This window comes from Bidens hawaiensis, unplaced genomic scaffold (genome assembly GCF_021521415.1).
Source record: "Bidens hawaiensis isolate Kalapana, Puna unplaced genomic scaffold, B.hawaiensis_p1.1 tig00004682_1, whole genome shotgun sequence".
NCBI lineage: Eukaryota > Viridiplantae > Streptophyta > Magnoliopsida > Asterales > Asteraceae > Bidens > Bidens hawaiensis.
Window position 1 is genome coordinate 1 of NW_027491286.1, and position 21,634 is coordinate 21,634.

Below are 21,634 nucleotides of genomic sequence, written 5' to 3' on the forward strand. Positions count from 1 at the left end.
GTTCTCGGCTTGTATTGAATCGCATATTCTCCCAATTCAATTGCCCACTTGGCTAGACGTCCCGATAACTCGGGTTTGCCTAGAACATTTGAGAGTTTGAAGTTGGTGAGAATAGTGATTGGGTGACCCTGGAAATATCGTCTCAACCTGCGTGAAGCGTGAATAAGTGCCAAGACCAGTTTTTCCAGGGTAGAGTACCGGGTTTCCGCGTCTGCCAGCACGCGGCTAACATAATAGATTGGCATCTGGATGCCTTTTCGTTCTACAAGCAGGACTGCCCCGGTTGCTCTATCTGTTGCGGAGAGGTATAGGATTAACTCCTCCCCCGCTTGTGGTGCTGTGAGTGTTGGGAGTTCGATCAGGCGTGATCGAATCTCCTGAAAAGCTGCTTCCGCTTCTGGTGTCCAGCGGAAGTGCGTTTTCTTTAAACAATTTCTTAGCGTTGACACAAATGGGAACGACCTATCCGCATGGTTTGCCAAAAAGCGGTTAAGCGCGACTAGTCGTCCATTCAGTGTTTGAGCCTGTTTTATGGTGGTAGGTGATTCCATTTTGACAATGGCTTCGACCTTTTCAGGTTCGCTCTGAAGCCATCTTTAGTAATAATGACTCCCAAGAACTTCCCTTCTTCCACCCCAAATGAACACTTGCTCGGTTGAGCTTCATGTTTATCTTTCTAAGTGTGTTGAAAGTTTCCTCAATGTCTTTCAACATCGCCTCTGGCTCGGGGCTTTTGATGACCAAATCATCCATATAGACTTCCAAGTTTCTCCCAATTTGGGCGTGAAACTCTTTGTCCATTAGTCGTTGGTACGTGGATCCCGCGTTCTTAAGTCCGAATGGCATCATTTTATAACAAATGTGCCATCGGGCGTCCGAAAGGCGGTTTTTGTCCTGGTCAATCTACAGCCATGTGGATTTGATGGTACCCCTTATACGCATCCAAGAAGCATTTAAGGCGAAATGGTGCCACCGAATCACCTTGAGATCAATTTCTGGCAACGGATAACAATCTTTGGGGCATGCTTTATTCAAATCTTTGAAATCTATGCACATAGCGCCATTGTTTGTTATTCTTCGGTACCATTACGGGATTTGCAACCCACGTTTGATATTTGCTAACGCGCACGATGCCCGCATCAAGGAGTTCCTTGACTTGGGTTCTGCACGCGTTGGTTTGCTCGGAGCCCCATTACTCTGCGCTTTTGTACGATCGGCGTAACGGCCGGATCGCATTTGAGCTTATGCTCTGCCTTACCCCGGGGTACACCAGTCATGTCGGCTGGTGTCCACGCGAAGATGTCTGCGTTTCGCTGCAGTAAGCGCTTGAGTAAGGTGCTTGTTGGATCAACAATTGTCGGGCCAATGGTAACCGGCCTGATCGGGATATTTCCCATTGAATGCCCACTGTTCAAGTTCAGTGATGGTTTGTTTGGCCATCTTCGGTTTGGGTTTAGAGGAGACAGATGCGATGCATACCTGGGGAATGCCCGTGATCATCGCTACGCCTTCAGTTGTTGGCCATCCCATCATGCCGTGGACTGAGGATACCACGGCGTTGAATCTTGCCATCCCGTCTCTCCCGAATAGGATGTCATACGTATGATGTGGTTTTTTCATTACAACAAAATCCACATCCTCCGTGCGTGAATAATTCCCATCGGTGAGAGTGACGGGGAAAGATAGGATGCCCAAGGGAGTGTTCATGCTGCCGTCAAACCCTTCCATTGAAGCGTAGACCGTCTCCAGGCGTTCCTTGTCTTCATCGTCGAGCTTGTCGAAGAACTGCCTGTACATCACTGTCGACGATGCGCCATTGTCAACGAGGGTGCGGGAGGTGATGTAGTGCCCCAGCTGGCTTTTAATGACAATGGGGCCTTCTTTGTTTGGGCCTCCCGGCACTCGCGGGAAGCGCACTTCTGCTTCCTTCCATGCGCATGGTTCGGTTATCGGTCTCTTTCTTCCTCTGACCTTACCCTGGACCATGTTGATGCTAATGTCGACGGGCTTTCGTCCGTTACCCCTGTACCTGTTGTCGTTCCTTCCTCCCTTCTTGATAGATGCCACGAGGTGTGCGAGCCTCCCATCCTTGACAAATGTCTCGACGATGTCCCTCAAGGATGTGCACTCCTCAGTGCTATGGCCCTTTGTCCCATGGAAGTCACAAGACTTGCTTTGATCCGCATTGGGTTTCTGTCGGATCGCTGGGGCTTTTGGCCATGGCAGTTTTTCCGTGGCAAACATCTCCGTGACGCTCTTGGTGAGTGGCGTCCAACGGTTTTTCCGGTTCGAAGGGTGCGTGTTGTCCCTTCCGCCAACCAGAGGGCGAGAGCTTGAGGGGGTGTCAAAGTTTATCCTTGACTGCCAAATACCTTGCCGCCTCTTTTTGTTTAGCCGGGCGGTTCTCACATTGTTCTCCCTTGTCCTCTGCGTGTAGAGGTTTGTATTCTGGGGGAGATCTCTTCCCAGCTGTTTCTCCGTTTCGGCAAAGCGCTTGGCTGCCGTCATTATGGCATCCCACGTGGATGGCATGCCGTCTTTACCCGTCAGAGTGCGGATGAGTTCTGGGTATTCAGCGCCCTGAATGAAAGCGGCGCGAACGAGGTCTTCACTGATGTTGCCCAGACTCAGCTTCTTGGAGTTGAAGCGGGTGATGAAGTCCAGTAAGGATTCATCCTCTTCTCTCACACAGTTGAGGATCGTCCACTGCTCCTCAGTGTGCTTCCTCTGTTGACTAAACTGTTGACTGAACTTGTTCTGGAAGTCTGCCCAGTCATAAATGTGGTGGACCGGTAAACGGTCGAACCATGCTCTGGCTGCTCCTACCAGAGTCATCTGGAACATGTAGCACCACGTGGGTTCCGTCCAGTTACTGACGGTTGCCCCCGCAATGAACCTGTTCAGATGGTCATCTGGGTCGGATATACCATCGTATGTGCCAATATTGGACATTTGTTTGGCACTCCTCGGGGCGATTGCTTCTGCAATGTCCCTTGCAAATTTTGACCTTCCTGCGTTTGTGGCAGTAGGTCTAAAGGCCTTGGAGAAGTCACGCGAGCTTTTTTCCGTGACTGGTTGGAATGCTTCCCCAAAATTCCTTTTTGGCTGGGGATCCGTTTCCTTACGCTTCCCTTTCGCCCTATGGCGAGGGTTCGCGTCGGTGTCGGAGTCTTCCCTCTCGGCGTCTGAGTACTCGTACTCACTACTCATGTTGAGGTGCTGGCGAGTACTACCGAATTCCTCAGCTTGTTGGACTGAACGCAAGCGTTCGTCCAACTCAGCCTGAAATTCTCTTTGACGTGCCTCGGCCCATGCCTTCACTTGATCAAGTGTTTGGCGAGGGGCTCGAGTTCGTTTTTCCAGCTGGGCATCAGTGAATCCCAGTGGAATATTTACTCCACTTGCCCCTACATGAGTGACTGGGGTAGTGTTCGTAAAATGTACTTCACTTGCCCCAGCTTGGGTGGCTGGGGTAGTGTTTGTAAACATTGTGTTGCCGGTGTTTACCCCAGTGGCTGGGGTTGCGGTTACCGGAATTTCTCTAGTCATCTTGGAAGTTTTGAAAAACTGGAGAAAGATGTAGTTCTAGCTTTATGCACGGATGGCGCCAATGAAGAAACACTAAGTGGCCCCTGGCAGATTATGGGTAATCTGGGGGCTAAGTAATGTTTCCCACGAAGGTTAGGTCCAGCAGAGTAAGTTGTACTTCAAGGAACCTGCAAAACAGACACCGTAAGCTCGTCACTGAGAAGGGGGGGGTTCCTCCTTGTGACCACCCTCCGGCGTGAGAATCAGTCTATATTGCTCTTTAAATATAAAAGTATATGAATACTATTAGAGCAATTATCAAGTAAGTTATACGAGATAGTAGATGATGAAATGATAATACCATTTGCTGTCTTTTATAGCCGAAGGTGGGTTTCCAAGGGGTTTAGCCGGCCCAACACGCTACCAACTGTAACCTATGCACGTGCCCTACCTGTGAGTGGTGGATAGGTAGCGGCTGACACAGAGCAGGCGTGCCGTGCACTCTTCGTCTTCTACCCACTGCAGGCTAGGCACGTGGTCTGGCAGGAGTTGGTGGGCAGGCGGCGGCTATTGGTCACAGTGCTGTGGCGTGCTGTCTGCCACGCTGCTGTCAGTGAGCTGTCGCATTCTTGGTCAGATCTTTTGTCTTTACCTCGTCAGGTATCACGCAAAAGATCCTCCATCATACAGACTGGCCCATTTTGGCGGGAGTTTTCCCCCTCCCGCCTCTGCTCATTCTTTCAGGTGACACTGAATATTTGTAAGTGTTAAGCCTTATGCGTGTAGCTATGCTGTGCGGGTAGCCTTCCCTGATGGCTTGTATCCGCAACTGCGGGAACAGGCGGGTTACTTTACCATTGGGAGGCTTTTCCCTGCGTATGCAGCTTGCATACTGCGCGTAGGCTTCTCTGAGCATGGTGGGTCCTGCGGGAGTAGATGGTCTTTGCGCAGACATCCCTGTTCAAGGTGAGTCATGCGGGACCAACTGAGCCCTGCTGGGACCTACCTCTTCATTAATGTTCACTTCAAATAACACACTTGGCCAAAGTTGCATAAAAGGTTAATCATATATATAGGGTGAGGATCCTAAGAGCACCTTTTGGAATTGAGAGCTTTAGGAACCATTTTGGACCAAAAAAGCCCCTTCAAAAAAATATTATAAAACAAAAAAAAAATGAAAATTTTAAAAAAGTAAAAAAACCAAAACGTTTATCTAGCATGTAGGTTTCATAAAAAAATCTCGGTTTTGCTAAATTATACATATATGCATATTATCATTTAATTTCCAGTTACATAATATACATATATTAATATACATATATGTACATTATCAGGTATCTTAATTGTACATATGTGTATATAAATAACATGCATATATGTATATACGTGTTTATAAGTATTATGTATATATGCATAATTTATCAAAACCGAATATATATATATATATATTATGAAACCGGGATGCTAGATAAACGTTTTGCTTTTTTTATTATTTTTATTATTTTCTTGGAGGGTTTTTTTTGGTCCAAAATGGTTTCCAAAGTTCTCAATTTCCAAATGGTTCTCGCACGATCCCAATCCTATATATATATATATATATATAGAGGATGGTTCAAATGAGAACCATGGTTTTCTAGAAAACTAGTTAAATCAATTTCAACCATTTATTTATTAGATCAACGGTTGATATGTGTAATGGGAATTAGGTAATTAAGTCAAAGTTAAAGGAGATTAATTAACAGGAAAAAGGGTAAATTAGGTAACTAAAAAAATTATTTAACTATGTTTTCCTTAAAATCCTCATAGTCTCTCTTGTATTATTTTTTTTCTTTTACTTATTCATTATTTTCTTCACTAACATTATAGGTTGAAAATGAAAAATGATACTCAAATCCCGTAACAAAATTAAACATAAATTTGGAAACCAAACGAAAAAACAAAGTTGGAAAATCAAAAGCTACAAAAGCCACATAGCAAAATTCATAAAGGAAATTTCCAGCTTTCTATCTCGATTTATCACAAGTCTATTTTTTATCCTATTTTCCTATTATTTAAATAGTTGAAGCATTTTATGTCTTTCTTTTTATTGTTATTTTTACTTGACATTGTACATGCTAAAACAAGTTAATGGTGATTATACATATATGTAGCATTGTAGTTACACATATGTAATTATACTAAAACTACATACTCTCATGCTCAGATATACTTTTACATATATGTAGCTATAGTATATTTGCATTTTAGAAATGGTCATACTAAGATTATATGCAACTTAATGATATACACATATGTAATTATACTAAAACTACGTACTCTCATGTTTATTATACTTTTACATATATGTAGCTGTAGTATATTTGCATTTTAGAATCGGTCATACTAAGATACATATATGTAACTTAATGATATACATATGTAAACACTAAATTACGGAGTTACATATGTGTAAACTACTAAGATACACATACGTAACTTATTTATCATTTTGTATGTATTAGATAACCTTATCCAATCCATCACAAACAAAATATTTAGGCTAATATCCAATTTAAATAGAATAAATTATAAGTAGATAGTAAACTATAAAATACAAATACATAATTAAATGCTTAAGATCATAAAAAATATTTAATATCTGGAAAAAAAATAAAATAAAACAAAGACATTTGAAATTGGTAGGTGGCTAATCATCTACATGAGATGAGATATCTAGTTTTGGGATAAATCAATTTCATATCACCAGCAAACAAACTTGCATCGAGATCTGCCACTTAACGGATCTTGACCTTTGGTGGACGATTTTTACAGACGGCGATTGTGTGCTATACGATTTTGACCGGTGACAATTTGGTTGATTTTGACATGCTGGAGATTTGGCTATGAATCCATCACCTGCTATTGATATGAGAGATAAAAATTTGAGAAAATCACGTTAAACCTATCATAATAGTGTGTTTCCATTTACCAATATACCCTTTATACAAAAATAAAGTAAAAAGAATTATAAATTATGTGATTGGTTAAAAGGAGTTTTCATAGTTTTACCAAACTAAGGGTTTTCATTTGAACCCTCCCCTATATATATATATATATATATATAATGCCACGGTTACCTTTTTACTATGTATTGTTTGGTACATTTGGGCATCTTTTGACTCGATTTTCTTTTAGCTATTTTTCTAGACTTTATGTATTTTACCTGCTACCCGTCATTTGTATGGTTCATATTTATGAACTTAATGGACCAGTTTATTTTAAACTCTTGTAATTGTTACCTTATTACTGTTTTGATGAAAATATTATTTCAGGTTTCTGTCATTCAGTCTTGCCCTCATGGGATTAACAAAGTGGTGGAAAATTTGCGTTTAAAGTTTCCAAATATCCCAAAATGTCAGTTGGGAAGTAAAGTGCGTGAAATATCTGTTTTTGCTGATAACCGATGGCAGGTTTGTAATTATTTTATTTTGTTGATTGTCACTTGTTTCATTGTTGACATAGTAAAGTTTTATAAAATAAGTACTTAAGGCAAGTATGATTTTAGAAACTGCATTATCAATAACATACTCTTCAATGTTAACAAAGTAGTGTAATTTTGTGAATAATTGTTAACAATTTGTGATAATGGGTAGAAATGAATAATCTGCATAAAAAACAGGAATAGTAATTATTAATCTTGATTATCATTCTATTTTTGCAGGTGAAGAAAGAAATTCTAAACAAATTTGGCTTATCATCTTCTCCAGGTACTCACCGCCTTTAGCTTTATTTAAAAGTTAAAAGAAGTGACTCGGTTGGGTCTTGGGTCAAAATCGGTTGACCAGAAACTTTTTTTTTTTCATTTTAACTATTAAGAACTAGTTTGTCGAAATTTAATTACAGAAATTGTATTATTTCTGTTATGCATTTAGAGTCTTTTTGTATTTCTCTCTAGTCTCAACCCTTTTCTTTCAAGATTCCTTTGTTAATAATTTTCAATGTTATATTGAATTAATCTATTCATAAATTAGCGGTAGAAATTTTGCCACTTTTAACCGGCAGATTTCCTTAAATCAAGTGGTAGATCAAGTATAGCATTGAATAGATTAATTCAATATCACACTGAAAAAATCTAATTTCTTGAAGTAAATGCATTAAAAATACATTTTAAGTGAGTGCTTTTAAGCTATAATATATGTAATTGGCTAATTGCACTTGTAGGTTATGTGCTAACTTTGACCTTCTGTTTTGTTGCAAAACAGAGAAAACTACAAAAGGAACAAAATCTATAACTGCATTTTTCTCTAAAAGGTGCCTGCCCCCTTCTGGTAAAACACAAAGCCATAATCAAGACTCTCCTCAACCAATGGACAAAACCTCACCAGCTGCAGAACAAGTGAGCAGTACATATAACAATGGTTAGTGGTGTTTTCATGTATGTTTTTGTGTTGCCTATGATATCGTGGTCAAGTCATGTAAAAAGTCAACCTGCATGGATTATATCGTCTTTTGGGTTTGCGAGTTTATATTTTGTTTTGCAATATTTATGTTTACAACTATTGAAGATTAACTCGCTAAAATCTAAAATCAAGCTAAAATGAAACAAGCTCGAGCCCGAACTCTGGTTAGTGGTTTATATTGGAGCTCATTTGGTAGTCAACATTGACCCTAAGCTTCTTATATGTTTTATTTAGTATATTAAATATAATCAAATAAAAGTTATTACTATAGAAGTTTTGATAAACTAAAATAAATAATATTATGTAAAAATTTAATCATAAAATAATTATGTGTATGCCAATAAAACAAGTAATTATGTAATAGACATAAAGCGAGTGAGGCGCAAGTCGAGTTTGAGCTTGAAAACTCATTCAAGAGGCAAGCTTGAGTTTAGATCATAGCTTGAAACGAGTTTAATCTTGAACTTGTCTAGAATTGTTTATTTTGTTAAAATAAAATTAATCATCTGTTTTATCTAAAATATATTTTACTCACAAATATAACTACTTTAATATGCAAATAAAAGCAGTTTACAATAACAATCTCAAGATGCCAAACACCCACTAAAGAGCACATGATAAACCTCAACTATATGCATGACTTTAGCTTCAATGTTTACTTAAAAACATATAGATATAGTCATGTATTGAAGTACATTACTCTTTTAGGTACTTCCATTATATATGCTTCATAATAATATCAAACTTAGGCACTTCTATTCACCAAGTGATTAGGCCAACAACTTATGAAACAAAGCTTCAAATTTTTCCATTTCTTTGCTAGGCAAAGCCACCAACACATTCACTTCGTTGTCGTTACTTGCGCCAACAATATCCGGAAAGAGTAATATTATATCTTTCCTATGATAAACCACGGGGCAACTGTACCTCGGTTTTCCCCACGGGTATGCCACATCAGCAAACCCTAACCGCCACCATGAAGATATAAGAAATTCTCCATTTGGAAACCCTTTATTCACCTCTCCCCAATCAATCACCGATTGAGCATACTCAGCCGTCATTCTTTTGGCACCTTCAGTCACTAGTTCCACTAGTTTTACCAACGGTGCTTCTTCAATCTCTTTGCAACGAGCCGATGCATATGCACTAAGAACCGCATTGCCTGCTAAAGATGATGGTAAGTTCAATCTTGACCGGATGTCCACTGCATATAGAACAGTGGACACTCTTTCAGGATCATACTCTAACCCTGATGACAAAGCTTTGCACCGCCACACATGGGCTGCAACCACATTGAACCCGGTTATTTTGGCATTGGGTGAATCCGGCCCATCTTTGGCTTTCTATTTTAGATGGGCTATGTCATTTGAGGTCAAGTTGAAGATCTTGAAGTCAAGTTGACCTTCAGGGGAGTCAAAGACGGTGGGATTAGGGAGATCTACTCCGGCAGGGATTTTTAGTAGCTCTGGGTGGTCGAATTGGATTTGTGGCAGTGATCTTGTCGCCAAGAGGTGGCGGTCGTTGCAGGGAACGGTGGCGAGTGGTTTATCAGCCGCTAAAGAAGCAATATTTTCAAGAAATGTTTTGAAGCTTAAGCCATCAAAAGTTGCATGGTTTGTTCATTGTTGCCACACCTATTGCAAATCCACCACACTTGAAGGATGTCAACTGTTGCATTACACCACATGCATATAACTGTTAGCAATTTTACATGGGTATGTTCTAACCATAATATGTGCAAATTTTATGTGATCGTATCAATGATCATGATCGTTAAGCGATCGTACATGTATCATGTTTAGACCAAACCAAGCCCGAAACAAGTGAACGTGTTAGATATATAACATATAACAATATGATTGATTTGTCATTAGTCATTACATGAGTCGAGCCGCCAACATTCTTATCAGCTTTTCGAAATAATTAAAAATATTTATATACATGCAACGAAAGAAATATATTTTTGTTAGTACTTACTAGATTTCATTTATTTTTATTAATATAAAAGAATTCGGTGGACAGAAGATATATGTATATTTAGAAACAGATTAGTGAACTTATGAGTTAGCCTTTTCTAAAAAAGATAATAAGAATATAATATTAATAAATTGTTTCACACAATTGGCTGGCTCATGCATGTGAAGGCACTTAATTTGGGCAGGTAGCTATTTAATCATGTATGCATTGTTCGTCAAGCTATATTTATGGCGGACCTAATTGTACGGTTGTATATACCTTTCTTTAAAGGCCATTGTCCATTATTAATAAACACTTAACTTATCTCCTAACTTTCTTAATCAATAATGCTTTTCATCTTTAACGGCGAATTAATTTTTTGTCTGTGCGGCTTCAACCCAAGACATCCTCCTCCTTCATCTAGATATTCAAAAGTTTTTCTTTACCAATAGATCAATAATGTTCTTCTAATAAAAGTATTTAACAAAAATCTATATATGTTATATCAATATATTCTTTTCATCATTTTACACGAAAATGTTCATGTTAGATAAATCTTTCCTCTTGAAAGAAAAAAAAATAGATAAGAAAAAAGAAAACAGTGTTAAGCATTCACAAAAGCTTTAATTTCATAAATCATCAAGACCCATTTTTTATTTATATTTTTTCACGATCGTGGATAGTTTTTTACGTAATTATAGAAAACAAAAAGTAAATTTGCAAAGCATATAAGAACTAAAAAATCCAATCAAATGTTTCATGATTAATTATATATTTGTGTCATAATCACAGCAACACAACATACTCCGATAAAAATTCTACTAATAGCAAAGCTATTAGCAGAGTATGGAAAGGGGATGTAAACAAACCGTAGCTATATCTCGATTAACATGGCTGGCCTTTATCTTTGTTTTTCTTTATGCGCATAGCGCTAAAGAGTATACAAGAATTATAGAATATGATGATATGCAATGATAATAGATATGAAGCAATCCTTTTTAACTGATTCTAAAACAATTTAACTTTCAAAATCTTATAATGCATAACTCCTGTTTAAGATGGAGGCGAGGCCTAAAGCCATTGCCTTATTTAGCTTACCCACAAGACGGCCCTAATCTCGAAGAATGAAGATGTTGCCTATGGGGATACCCCGGCTCGAACACCATATGTATAAATTAAACCAAATAAAAGATTGAGGCACAGTTCAAACAGTACACCTCTAGCATGCAAGTGGAGAGAAAACAAATAAATATAATAACTAAATAGGTAGTAGTAGTAACAAACTAACAATAGTCATGGTAATTAGTAGATAAATAAAGATAGTGTTATAATCACAATAATGCAATATATTAAACTTTAATCACTTTCACTACAACAGAAAGCCTCATTAATGAACCTCTTTATTAGGTTTGGCCAAATTTGGAGATCTTGGAACGTGCATAGCATAGGGTTGGTTTATGTTGGCATCACCATGTTATTTACAATCAATGATAATTATGCTTTGAACAATCTTTATTTCCTAATCCAGTAACATAAGTTTTTGACTACCCAGATATATTCATATTCAAAACCATATATGTAGTCAAGCATTAATCTTGAATTATGGTAATTAACCCGTGTTGTTAACATAATAACACGTATTATTAAAAAGAATATATATAGTCATAAACCTATTCGTTTATAAAAAAGTAATATATAGGAATTAAGAAGCATATAAACATACTTGGAAAATGCATAAGGGTCGATCATGCATAGCCACGTCATCATAGCTCTTTTGAATCAACTGTCTAAACCCCGGGTTCGGATACACCAAGTCACCAATCTCACCCAACTCAAACTCACTCGAACCCACCACGAACTTAACACCGGCCCCATTACAATCAAACTCCAACCGTTGCGAGTCAGGGTTCACCCGCAACCTCCCAGCCAAGAAATCATAGGGCACCAACGCCTTACTCAAGGCGGATTTAAGCTTTTCTGCCACTAATTTGGGCGGGAAGTGAAGGTTGGCGACAAAGAAATGAACCGTTTCAACGTTAAAGTTGAGAGCTTGGTCGATGTTGGATAGAAACATAGAGTTGAGGCGGGATGATGGTGATGGTGTCATGGATGGTTACTTTGAGGTCTTGAATGATGTTGGGAGTTTGGGTTTGGTAAAGGATGGTTCCCATAGTGTTGGTGTTATGGCTTTAGGGTTGGTTGTTTTTGCTTTTTATAAGATTGGTTTTCTACGTACGAAACAAACAACAGTAGTAGTGGTAACATCGAGATAAGATTTTACGTAGGTTCGTAACTTGGTATAAAGCAAAATACTTATGACTTGAAGCTGGAAAAGGTGGGACCAGGAGTACTTGGTGTCAGTGTTTCTGCATGATGGAACTTGTATTGTTGGTGACTTTAGGTACAAGTGTACAACCGTATTTACTCACTCTTAACTCTTGACTCTCTTGAGTACTTTGGCTTTGTTGTATAATATATATAAAAAATGTTATAAGACACGACAATATGAGTGATAATGGGATAACGATAATATTTTTGAGGGGTTTTTAAGTTTCCTTATTAATTGTGTTTTAGTGGTTTTAAAAGTGAGTTTTTATGGTTTTTGGGCGTTATTAGTTCGGTTACTTATTATGGGTGGTATTATAAAATTGAAAAAAAGAATGTTAGCAATTAAGTGTTGGTTTCTATAGAATCCCCCCTTTCCTTTACGTGAATACAAGTATATATGGAGGTGGAAACTAACCTATACAAGGAAACTAGATAATTATGAATCAAATACAAATCTTGAATATTCTAGAACATATATCGTTCAATACTCCCCCGTAGTTTGAGAGTGCGATGACCGGACGTTCAAACTAGATCTGAATTCTTGAAATAGTGTCGTGGCAATCCCTTCGTGAAAATATCAGCATATTGAGAAGAAGATGGGACATGAAGGACACGAACCTGTCCTAAGCGAACCTTTTCGCGGACAAAATGTATATCAATCTCCACATGTTTTGTATGTTGATGTTGAACAGGATTATGGGGTAAATAAACCGCCGAGACATTGTCACAATAAACGACCGATGCCCGTGTCAAGGGAACATGTAGCTCGAGCAATAAATTGCGAATCCAAGTAGTTTCAGCTACGGCGTTAGCAACACTCCGATATTCCGCTTCAGCACTGGAGCGAGAAATGGTGGCTTGTCGTTTAGAGGACCAAGAGATAAGGTTACCGCCCAAAAAAACACAATAACCAGATGTGGACCGACGAGAGTCTGGGCACCCACCCCAATCAGCATCGGAGTAAGCCGTCAAGGAGTTAACCGGGGAGGGAAAAATACGCAAGCCATGGTCAATAGTGCAACTGAGATACCGTAAAATACACTTCATAAACCCAAAATGAGAATCCCGAGGAGCATGCATAAAAAGACATATTTGTTGTACCGCGTATGTAATATCAGGGCGCGTAAATGTGAGGTACTGCAAAGCGCCAGCTAATGCCCGATACAAGGTGCCATCCGGAAGCAAGTCCCCATCGAAAGCACTAAGTTTAGCCGTAGTGTCAACAGGCGTGGCGCATGGCTTGCAATTTGTCATCCCGGCCCTTTCTATAATGTCACGAGTATATGTGGCCTGAGATAAAAATAACCCGTGTTGGTCCCGTGTGGCGGTAATCCCAAGAAAATGATGCAAACTTCCGAGATCGGTCATGGCAAATTCCCTTGAAAGGGTAGCAATGATGGCATGCAGAAGCGTCGTATCAGAAGCGGTTAATACTATGTCATCAACATATAATAAAAGATATGCCTGATTCGAGCCATGATTATACACAAAAAGAGACTGATCACATGTACTCCTATGAAAACCATGCCTGGTGATGAATGTAGAAAATCGAGTGTACCAAGCACGTGGAGCTTGTTTGAGCCCATACAATGCTTTCTTTAACCGACATACATGATTGGGATGGTTGCGATCCACAAAACCCGGAGGTTGATGCATAAACACAGTTTCTTGTAGATCCCCATGTAAAAACTCATTTTTAACATCTAATTGGTGAATAGCCCATGACCTAGACACCGCTAATGTCAAAACGGTGCGAATTGTTGCCGGTTTAACAACGGGGCTAAAGGTATCATCACAATCCACACCCACCGTTTGAGACTTACCATTAATAACCAACCTAGCCTTATATTGGTCAAGAGACCCATCAGACTTAAACTTGTGGCGGAACAGCCACATACAACGTATAATAAGATAATCAACTGGTGGTGGAACCAATTCCCATGTATTATTAACCTGTAAAGCTTGAAATTCGTTGGTCATAGCAAGACGCCAATTAGGATCCAATCGAGCAATTTGGTAAGTTTTAGGAATGGGAGATATGGGTGGTGTGAAGGTTAAGTCTAGTAACAGGTTTAGTGATGCCAGCACGAGATCGCGACGTCATAGGATGGAGTGGCGCGTCACCGAGTGTAAGGGGAGCAGGCTGGGATGGATTTGTCGGTTGTGTATGAATGGTATAGTGAGTTTGGGTCGGTGAGTTCGAGTGAACAGGAGGTAGTGAGTGTGGTGAGGGCATCGGGGATGTTTGAGAAGTGGGCTGTGGGGAGGGTGGTGAAGTGGGTTGGGTTGGGTTGTTTGTAAAAGAGCCAGAAGTAGGTGTAACAATAGGTCTAGCAGGGAAGGAGAAGTTGGGTATAGTATATGTAGGAACAGTATCGTCTAAAAAACTGTAGGTGTCGAGAAGGAGTGGATCAGGAATTGAAAAGGATTGTTCCGACATGACGAGAGATATGTGTTTTTCCTGTCATTGGATCGAAGCATCGGTACCCGCGATGGTCGGCCGGGTACCCAAGAAAAATACATTTGATAGAGCGGGGATGGAATTTGTGTGGGTTAGTGGCAGAGGTATTTGGGTAGCAAATGCATCCGAAGACACGAAGATGCGTGTATGAAGGGTGGCGACGATATAAAGCTAAGTGTGGGGTGGAGAAGTTGAGACGTTTAGTTGGTAAAATATTGTGGAGGTAGGTGGCGGTATGAATAGCTTCCACCCAAAAAACAGGGGGTAAGTGAGCATGATTAAGTAAGGTTCGGACGATGTCATTGAGACGACGGATCATGCGTTCCGCGCGACCGTTTTGTTGGGAAGTTTGGGGGCAAGAGAAGCGGAAGGCAAGACCATGTGTGTGGGCAAATTGCTTGAAATCATTATTGTCAAATTCGTCACCGAGATCACACTGAAAGGCTTTTATTTTAATATTAAATTGGGTGTGTATAAATTGGTGAAATTTAGTGAAGTTGGTGAAGGATTCAGATTTAAATTTTAGTGGGTAAATCCATACAAAATGGGAAAAGTTATCTATTAAGACCATGTAATATTTATAGCCAGCCCAACTAGTGATTGGGGAGGTTTATAAATCACAATGCATAATATCAAATGGAGCAAAAGTAATAGAATTCGATTCATAAAAAGGTAATCGTTTATGCTTAGAAATTTGACATGAATGACATAAAGGTAAATGTAATTGTTTATTACAAGAAATAGATAAACTAGAACGCAATAAAGATAGTATGGGATCGCCCGGATGACCTAGACGATTATGCCATTGATGAGCGGTGGTGTTGACAAAAGCAGATGGAATGACTGGTGCGGTGAGTGGATAAAGCTCCCCCGTGCTATCATGTCGGGAAAGTCGAGCTCCAGTCTTGAAATCCTTCACAGTAAAACCGAAAGGGTCAAATTCCATAGATGTCCAATTATCAATATTGAACTTGCGGACAGAAAGTAGATTTTTGATAATATCAGGTGTGTACATAATATTGTTTAAATGATGTGTTCGGTTTTGTGTATGGAAGGTAGTGTTACCGGATCCGAGAATTGGGACCGAATTACCATTACCAACGAAAATTGAGTTTATAGGTGAATTAGATACAAGGGAAGAGATCTTACCCGGGTCCGATGTGAGGTTGGACGAGGCTCCTGAATCCATGTGCCATGGGTCTGATTGATTGAAGCATTGCGAATCCGTATTGAGGTTTACCTGTCCCATAGCTTGAGCAAGTTCAGTAGCATTAGAGTCAGAGAACCCGGCAAAATCAAAGTTTGGGGCATGAGACGAAGGGGCCGAGGGGATATACCGAGCTTCTTGTTGGGCCGTAAGTTTTGGTGGAGCTGGCGGAGCCATATGGTGTGGTATGTTGTGCCGTGGGGCGCGGGTTATTAGGTCCGACAGAGTTGGGCCATGGTGACGAATTAGTCCATTGAGGTTGAGACATTGGTTGGGTTGGGTATGGACTGGGTGGTGGGTAGCTAGAATTATTGGGCCAGCCGTGGGGTGACCAGTTATTGTAACCTGATGATTGTGAAGACCCGGTTCCGTGCGGAGTATGATACTGTTGACTACCTGATGAGCCACGGCCACGACCTCGTTGATTTCGCCCACGACCGCGGTATGCATTGTACCCTCGACCACCATAATTAGTTTGACGATGATTATTACCTTGGGTATTCCATGTTGGCTGCATACGATCCCCCGCTGCAATGAGTGCCGAATGATATCTTTGACGGGCTGCTTGTCGTTTTAGTTCGAGGTCGAGTTGTGTGAGGGCTTCATCCCAAGTAGCGTTGGACTGGTTAATGATGGCGGCAACGACCTCGTATTCACAAGGCAAACCATTAATTAATTGTGTGACGAGACGAGGTTCGCTTACCGGTTGATCGAGATCACCAAGTTGGTCGGCCAAATCTTTGAGTTTTTGGCAATAATCCTCCATTGACGAGCAGTTGGTCAACTGGAGGTTGGTAAACTGTTGTTCAAGTGCCGCAACCCGAGCACGTTTGTTATTTAAATAAATGGCTTCCAATTTAACCCATGCGGCTCGAGCAGTGGTATTGGCCTCTAAGATCCTAGCAAGGATCTTCACATTAACGGTGTTGTAGATCCATTGTAGAACCAAGGAATCGAGTTCAGACCATTCTTCATATTCGTCTGAGGTGGGTTCAGGGGATGCATCATCTTCAATATGGTCCAGAACTTTATATGCCCTTGCGTGTAACTTGAACAATTTCGTCCATGACGAGTAGGTGATGGTGGTTCCGTTTAGTGTTTTGATCTTGGTTTGAATATTAGTGACAGATTACGCGGGGTGTAGGGGTTTGTTTTTGGGATTGTCCGATGATTCACCATCAGTATTCTTATAGTTATCACCCATCGATCGAAATCGAAAAAAAAAAAAAAAAGACGAAGAAGAAGAACGGAGGTGGCGGCTGTAAGGATCTAGGGTTTAGGCTGTGATACCATGTTGGTTTCTATAGAATCCCCCCCTTTCCTTTACGCGAATACAATTATATATGGAGGTGGAAAATAACCTATACAAGGAAACTAGATAATTATGAATCAAATACAAATCTTGAATATTCTAGAACATATATCGTTCAATATTAAGTAGCAAAGAGCGTCCATGTGGTTTTAGGGCAGGGACACAATGAGTCCCCGAAAATATTTTTGAACTGGTTGAGTCTTCTTGGATTCAGAATCGAACAATTTGAGTCACTGTTGTTTCATAAACAAATTGAGTCCCTGTGGTTTCAGTGAAATTTAAGTTTACCCTGAAAGTTAGGTAACGGCAAGGACTCAAATGGTTCATTTTTGAAACCACAGGGACTCAACCAGTTTAAAAAAAATTTTGAAGACTCATTGTGCTTCTGCCTTAAAACCACAGGGACGCAAACAATAATTTTCTCTTTATTTATTTATTTTTGTATTGAATCGGGTTGCTAAAATAGTTTGGATTGAAAGATGAATCCCAACTTAAATCATTATCAAACATACAAGTTCATGTCAAATCAAACTAAATCAAATCAATTAACAATCTTAGCGTTCAAATCAAATCAACTAACACTCGAAACATTAAAATCAAGTCTCCAAGATTCAACATTTAAGAATCAATCTAATTTCAAGTCTCAAATGCCCGATTAATAAAGTAGCACAATACTAGCTGTTGCACCTAAACAAAAACGATACAAAAAAAGCTACAAGTTTATCTTTTTAACTTTTAGAATGGTTAGTACACAGTCTGTAATTCTACACATTTATCAATGATGAGACTTCTACTATCATTCTCATTGACATAGATATATTTCCTTAAACTTGGTACTAGTAGGCCACATGCTCTTTAATAAACAAAGATACGATGAGTACGTAGGGTTTAAACCCTTGGGTTTTGATCATTCCAATCCTTATAACCATGCTTGATGAGCATCAACAATTTCACTTAATAATTATCTCATCATGAAATCAAAGATTCACTCTGCTTTGATGCATGACCTTGGAATCTATGTCGACATGGTTCTAAAAGAAACTCTAGTACTTACAAATAAAGGGATCTCCGCAAATTATATCATATCTAAAATATACATAGTCAACAAAATTTATGCCATGAGAATTACAATATTATAATGTAGTGCTTGAACAAGAAAAATGATTGAGTATCAAGAACTAAGTTCCGCTGATAAATAAAATGTGAAATAATTGGCCAAAATGGGGCGGCACAAAAGAGGCTGAACTGAATTCTCTCATGAATCTATAAGTGTTTGAAAAGGTAGTCCATACGAATGAAAAATCTAAAATACATTAGATATAAAGAGTTTGTGTGAAAACATATCATAAAACATGAAATTATGAAATAAAAGTACGATTGGTGGCACATGAATTTTATACGGACCTTGTAATGGATTATAATAATACATTATCTAGTGGTGGATGTAACAACAATTTAGTCTGATAATACAAGAGAGAATTGTTATGTGTCTAAGGGATATTATAATATCCAAAATATATTATAATAAAACGTACATGAAATCGACAAAGGACTTATGCAAAAATCATGTAAAGTAAGTTATTGAGAATGATATGATTGTTGTATACAAGTTTAGATAAGAATATGCTTTGCTTGTCGTATACATTAGTGACTTAAAAACAATTGAACAATTCAATGAGTTTTCTAAGGTATTTAAGTGCTTTAAAAATTGAAACAACTTAAGAATGTAATTCTTGTGCCCCAATAAGCACATAATAATTATATCCGGGGGGGGGGGGGAGTTGTTAGCGAAATCTATGAATATGAATAGAAAAACCATGTGCTAAATAACAAAGTTTGTGTTTGAAAGCTCCTGAATTGTGAAGCCATAATGATTGTAAATGCACGAGTTATTAAAATTAAGCCTGAAAAACAAATTATAGAAGCAAACACTTTATATATTTGGACTAAAATAGTCATGTCAAATGTGTATAATCGACTTAGTCATTATCTTAAAAAAGATATAAATAGATCCAAAGTAGTTGATTTATGTGCTTTTATTAAAAGAACGACACGAGATGTACAAATATTATAATATAAGTTGATATCATTGTATCTCGTGTTGAGATTAGAAGTTCTTAAAAAGAACTTCAAATGAAAGATGATATACAAAATTTATGACATATTGTCCGGATCAGGCATTTTTATTCGTCAATCAAACTGTATCTAGAAGATGCTAGAACATTTTAATATGGACAAATCTCACGTTATAGGTTGTTCAAACACTTGATATAGAATAAATTAGCGTTGTCATCTCCACTTAATTAAGTAAATACATAGTTTTGTTTTAGAAATATCATAGTCAAATGTATTGATGTTTCTTGCAAACAACACTAAATTTATTGACAAGATATAGTTTGTGTACAATAAGAAGATTGGAAGGGCGTAAAACAATTGTTTCAATACCTTTAAGGTAACAACAACGTCTATATGAGTTTGTCTTTTACTAAGTAATCAAACTTATCAAAACAAGTCTATTTCATCATAATGTTTGTATTAACATTGACCTATTTAAAGGGTCAACTTAGTCATAGTAAGCACTGAAAGTCAAAGGGTCAAGTAGTAATAATAATAATAATAATAATAATAATAATAATAATAATAATAATAATGTTTGGGCAGTTGGGTTCTTAATGGCAACCTAATATCACGGCTGCCTGGCTTTCCAATCAACAAAGAAATTAAAAGTCATCAACACAGCATGTGACAACCCTAATGGACCCTAACTCTCAGAGGAAATAAATAAAGATAATATCTATACAAGCAAGATTTTAACATGCATACAGTATAAATACACAAATTTTGTTTACACGTATTAGAAAAAAAAATTAAAAATTTTAAGCTGCCCCTCAATAAAAAAAATCATGTATGGTAAAAAAAAAGCATTTAATGTATCATTTGTGTACAGTAGAAGACAAATATTTCAATAATGCACAAACAAAAATAATAATAAATACGCGGATACATCTACTATTCTAATAAAGTAAAATAAATGTAAACACTTGTCATGTTTTGGTTAATTCTTATAATTTTTTCCCTCCAAAACTAATTTACCCTAATATTGTAATAAATCAATAATTATTCACTTTCCTTTTACACTATATTTATATAATATCTATATATTTTTATAAATATAAATATTAACATATTATTTTACTACATATTTCAAAATACTTGGTGAATTTCAAAAATGAACAACAAATCATGTTTCTTAAATGAAAATTGTTTCGGGTTTTTTTATGGAACTTAAATTTGATATTATGGGTCAAAATTTAGTAAATAGATTATCTGGTACAAGTTAACTACATTTAGGTCAAAATCTGTTACGGGTCAAAAATGAAAATTTTGAGTATTTTTAAAAGTTTGAGAATGCAAAATAGATTTATCGTCAAATTTGTTATGGGTTTGAAGTGTTGACTTTGAAATGTCAAAAGTATGAAAGTTAGAATTTTAAACATGATTCGGGTTTAAATTTATTTTTAAGGGCATTTTTTTAAATAATCAAAAGGTTCGGTATTTGACAAACTGATTATTTTTCCCTCAACTATTAAAATGTAAGAAAAGACTGCGGACACTTTCGACATATCACCCCCATGCCTATTAATGCTTCTAACTTTTATCAATTTTGAAATATTTATGTTAACATTAATTTTTCCTTCATTGGTGATTAGAACGTTGTATGGGAAGCATGTCATGGAAAACTATGCTCAAATGTGTAACATCCGTATTTTGACAATTAATAAATAACGGAAGGTTTTATTATTATCAGTGTGTCGTTAGTTTGGTTGTGTGCGTGTTTGTATTTGGAAAAGATTGGAATGGAGGTGGATGGTGGGGCCCATGGCTTCCTATATAAGGTCATTCCCCATCCTTTCACCATTTCTTTACACAACACACACACACACTAGAAAACACACACTTTCTCTCTAGCAATTCGGATTCAGATCCAAGCAAAAGGAAGGAAGAATCTTGGGTGTAAACACCATAAAACAACAAGAAACACCACCAAGCTCCACGAATCTGTCCAGATCCGAACCCGAGACCAAAAAAAGGTGAGTTTTGGTTTTAAAGGTTAAGTTTTAGGTCGGATTCGACATGCAAACCGATAGAAGGATAAATCGGGGTATATGATGGAAGAAAAACATGAACTTGATAAGTTATAACCCCACGAGAATGTTATATGGTAAAAATGTGATGTTCGGGCCTTATAAAACGCAAGTATACAAAGTTGGTACAACCCAAAACCCTTAAAAAGGGCAAAATCGGGTCCTAAGGAAGAGTCACGAAGTAAAATGGTCATTAAATGGTAAAAACGAAGAAAAAGAAGAATTTCGCATCGCATAAGCCATGCGAAGCGAAAAAGG

The 21,634-nt window shown here is 38.1% G+C and overlaps 1 protein-coding gene and 1 pseudogene across 1 annotated transcript; one reads left to right on the forward strand and one right to left on the reverse strand.

Annotated features, from left to right (window-relative positions):
• Positions 1-6,805: 6,805 nt before the first annotated feature.
• On the forward strand, positions 6,806-7,969 carry LOC143627391 (chromatin assembly factor 1 subunit FAS1-like). Its single transcript, XM_077097225.1, has 3 exons — positions 6,806-6,977; positions 7,229-7,274; positions 7,770-7,969. Exons 1-3 carry the CDS (start codon positions 6,822-6,824, stop codon positions 7,928-7,930), a joined length of 363 nt encoding a protein of 120 aa, XP_076953340.1. The 5' UTR covers positions 6,806-6,821; the 3' UTR covers positions 7,931-7,969.
• Positions 7,970-8,638: 669 nt separating this feature from the next.
• On the reverse strand, positions 8,639-12,098 carry LOC143627392 (acyltransferase GLAUCE-like; annotated as a pseudogene).
• Between the last annotated feature and the right edge of the window lie 9,536 nt (positions 12,099-21,634).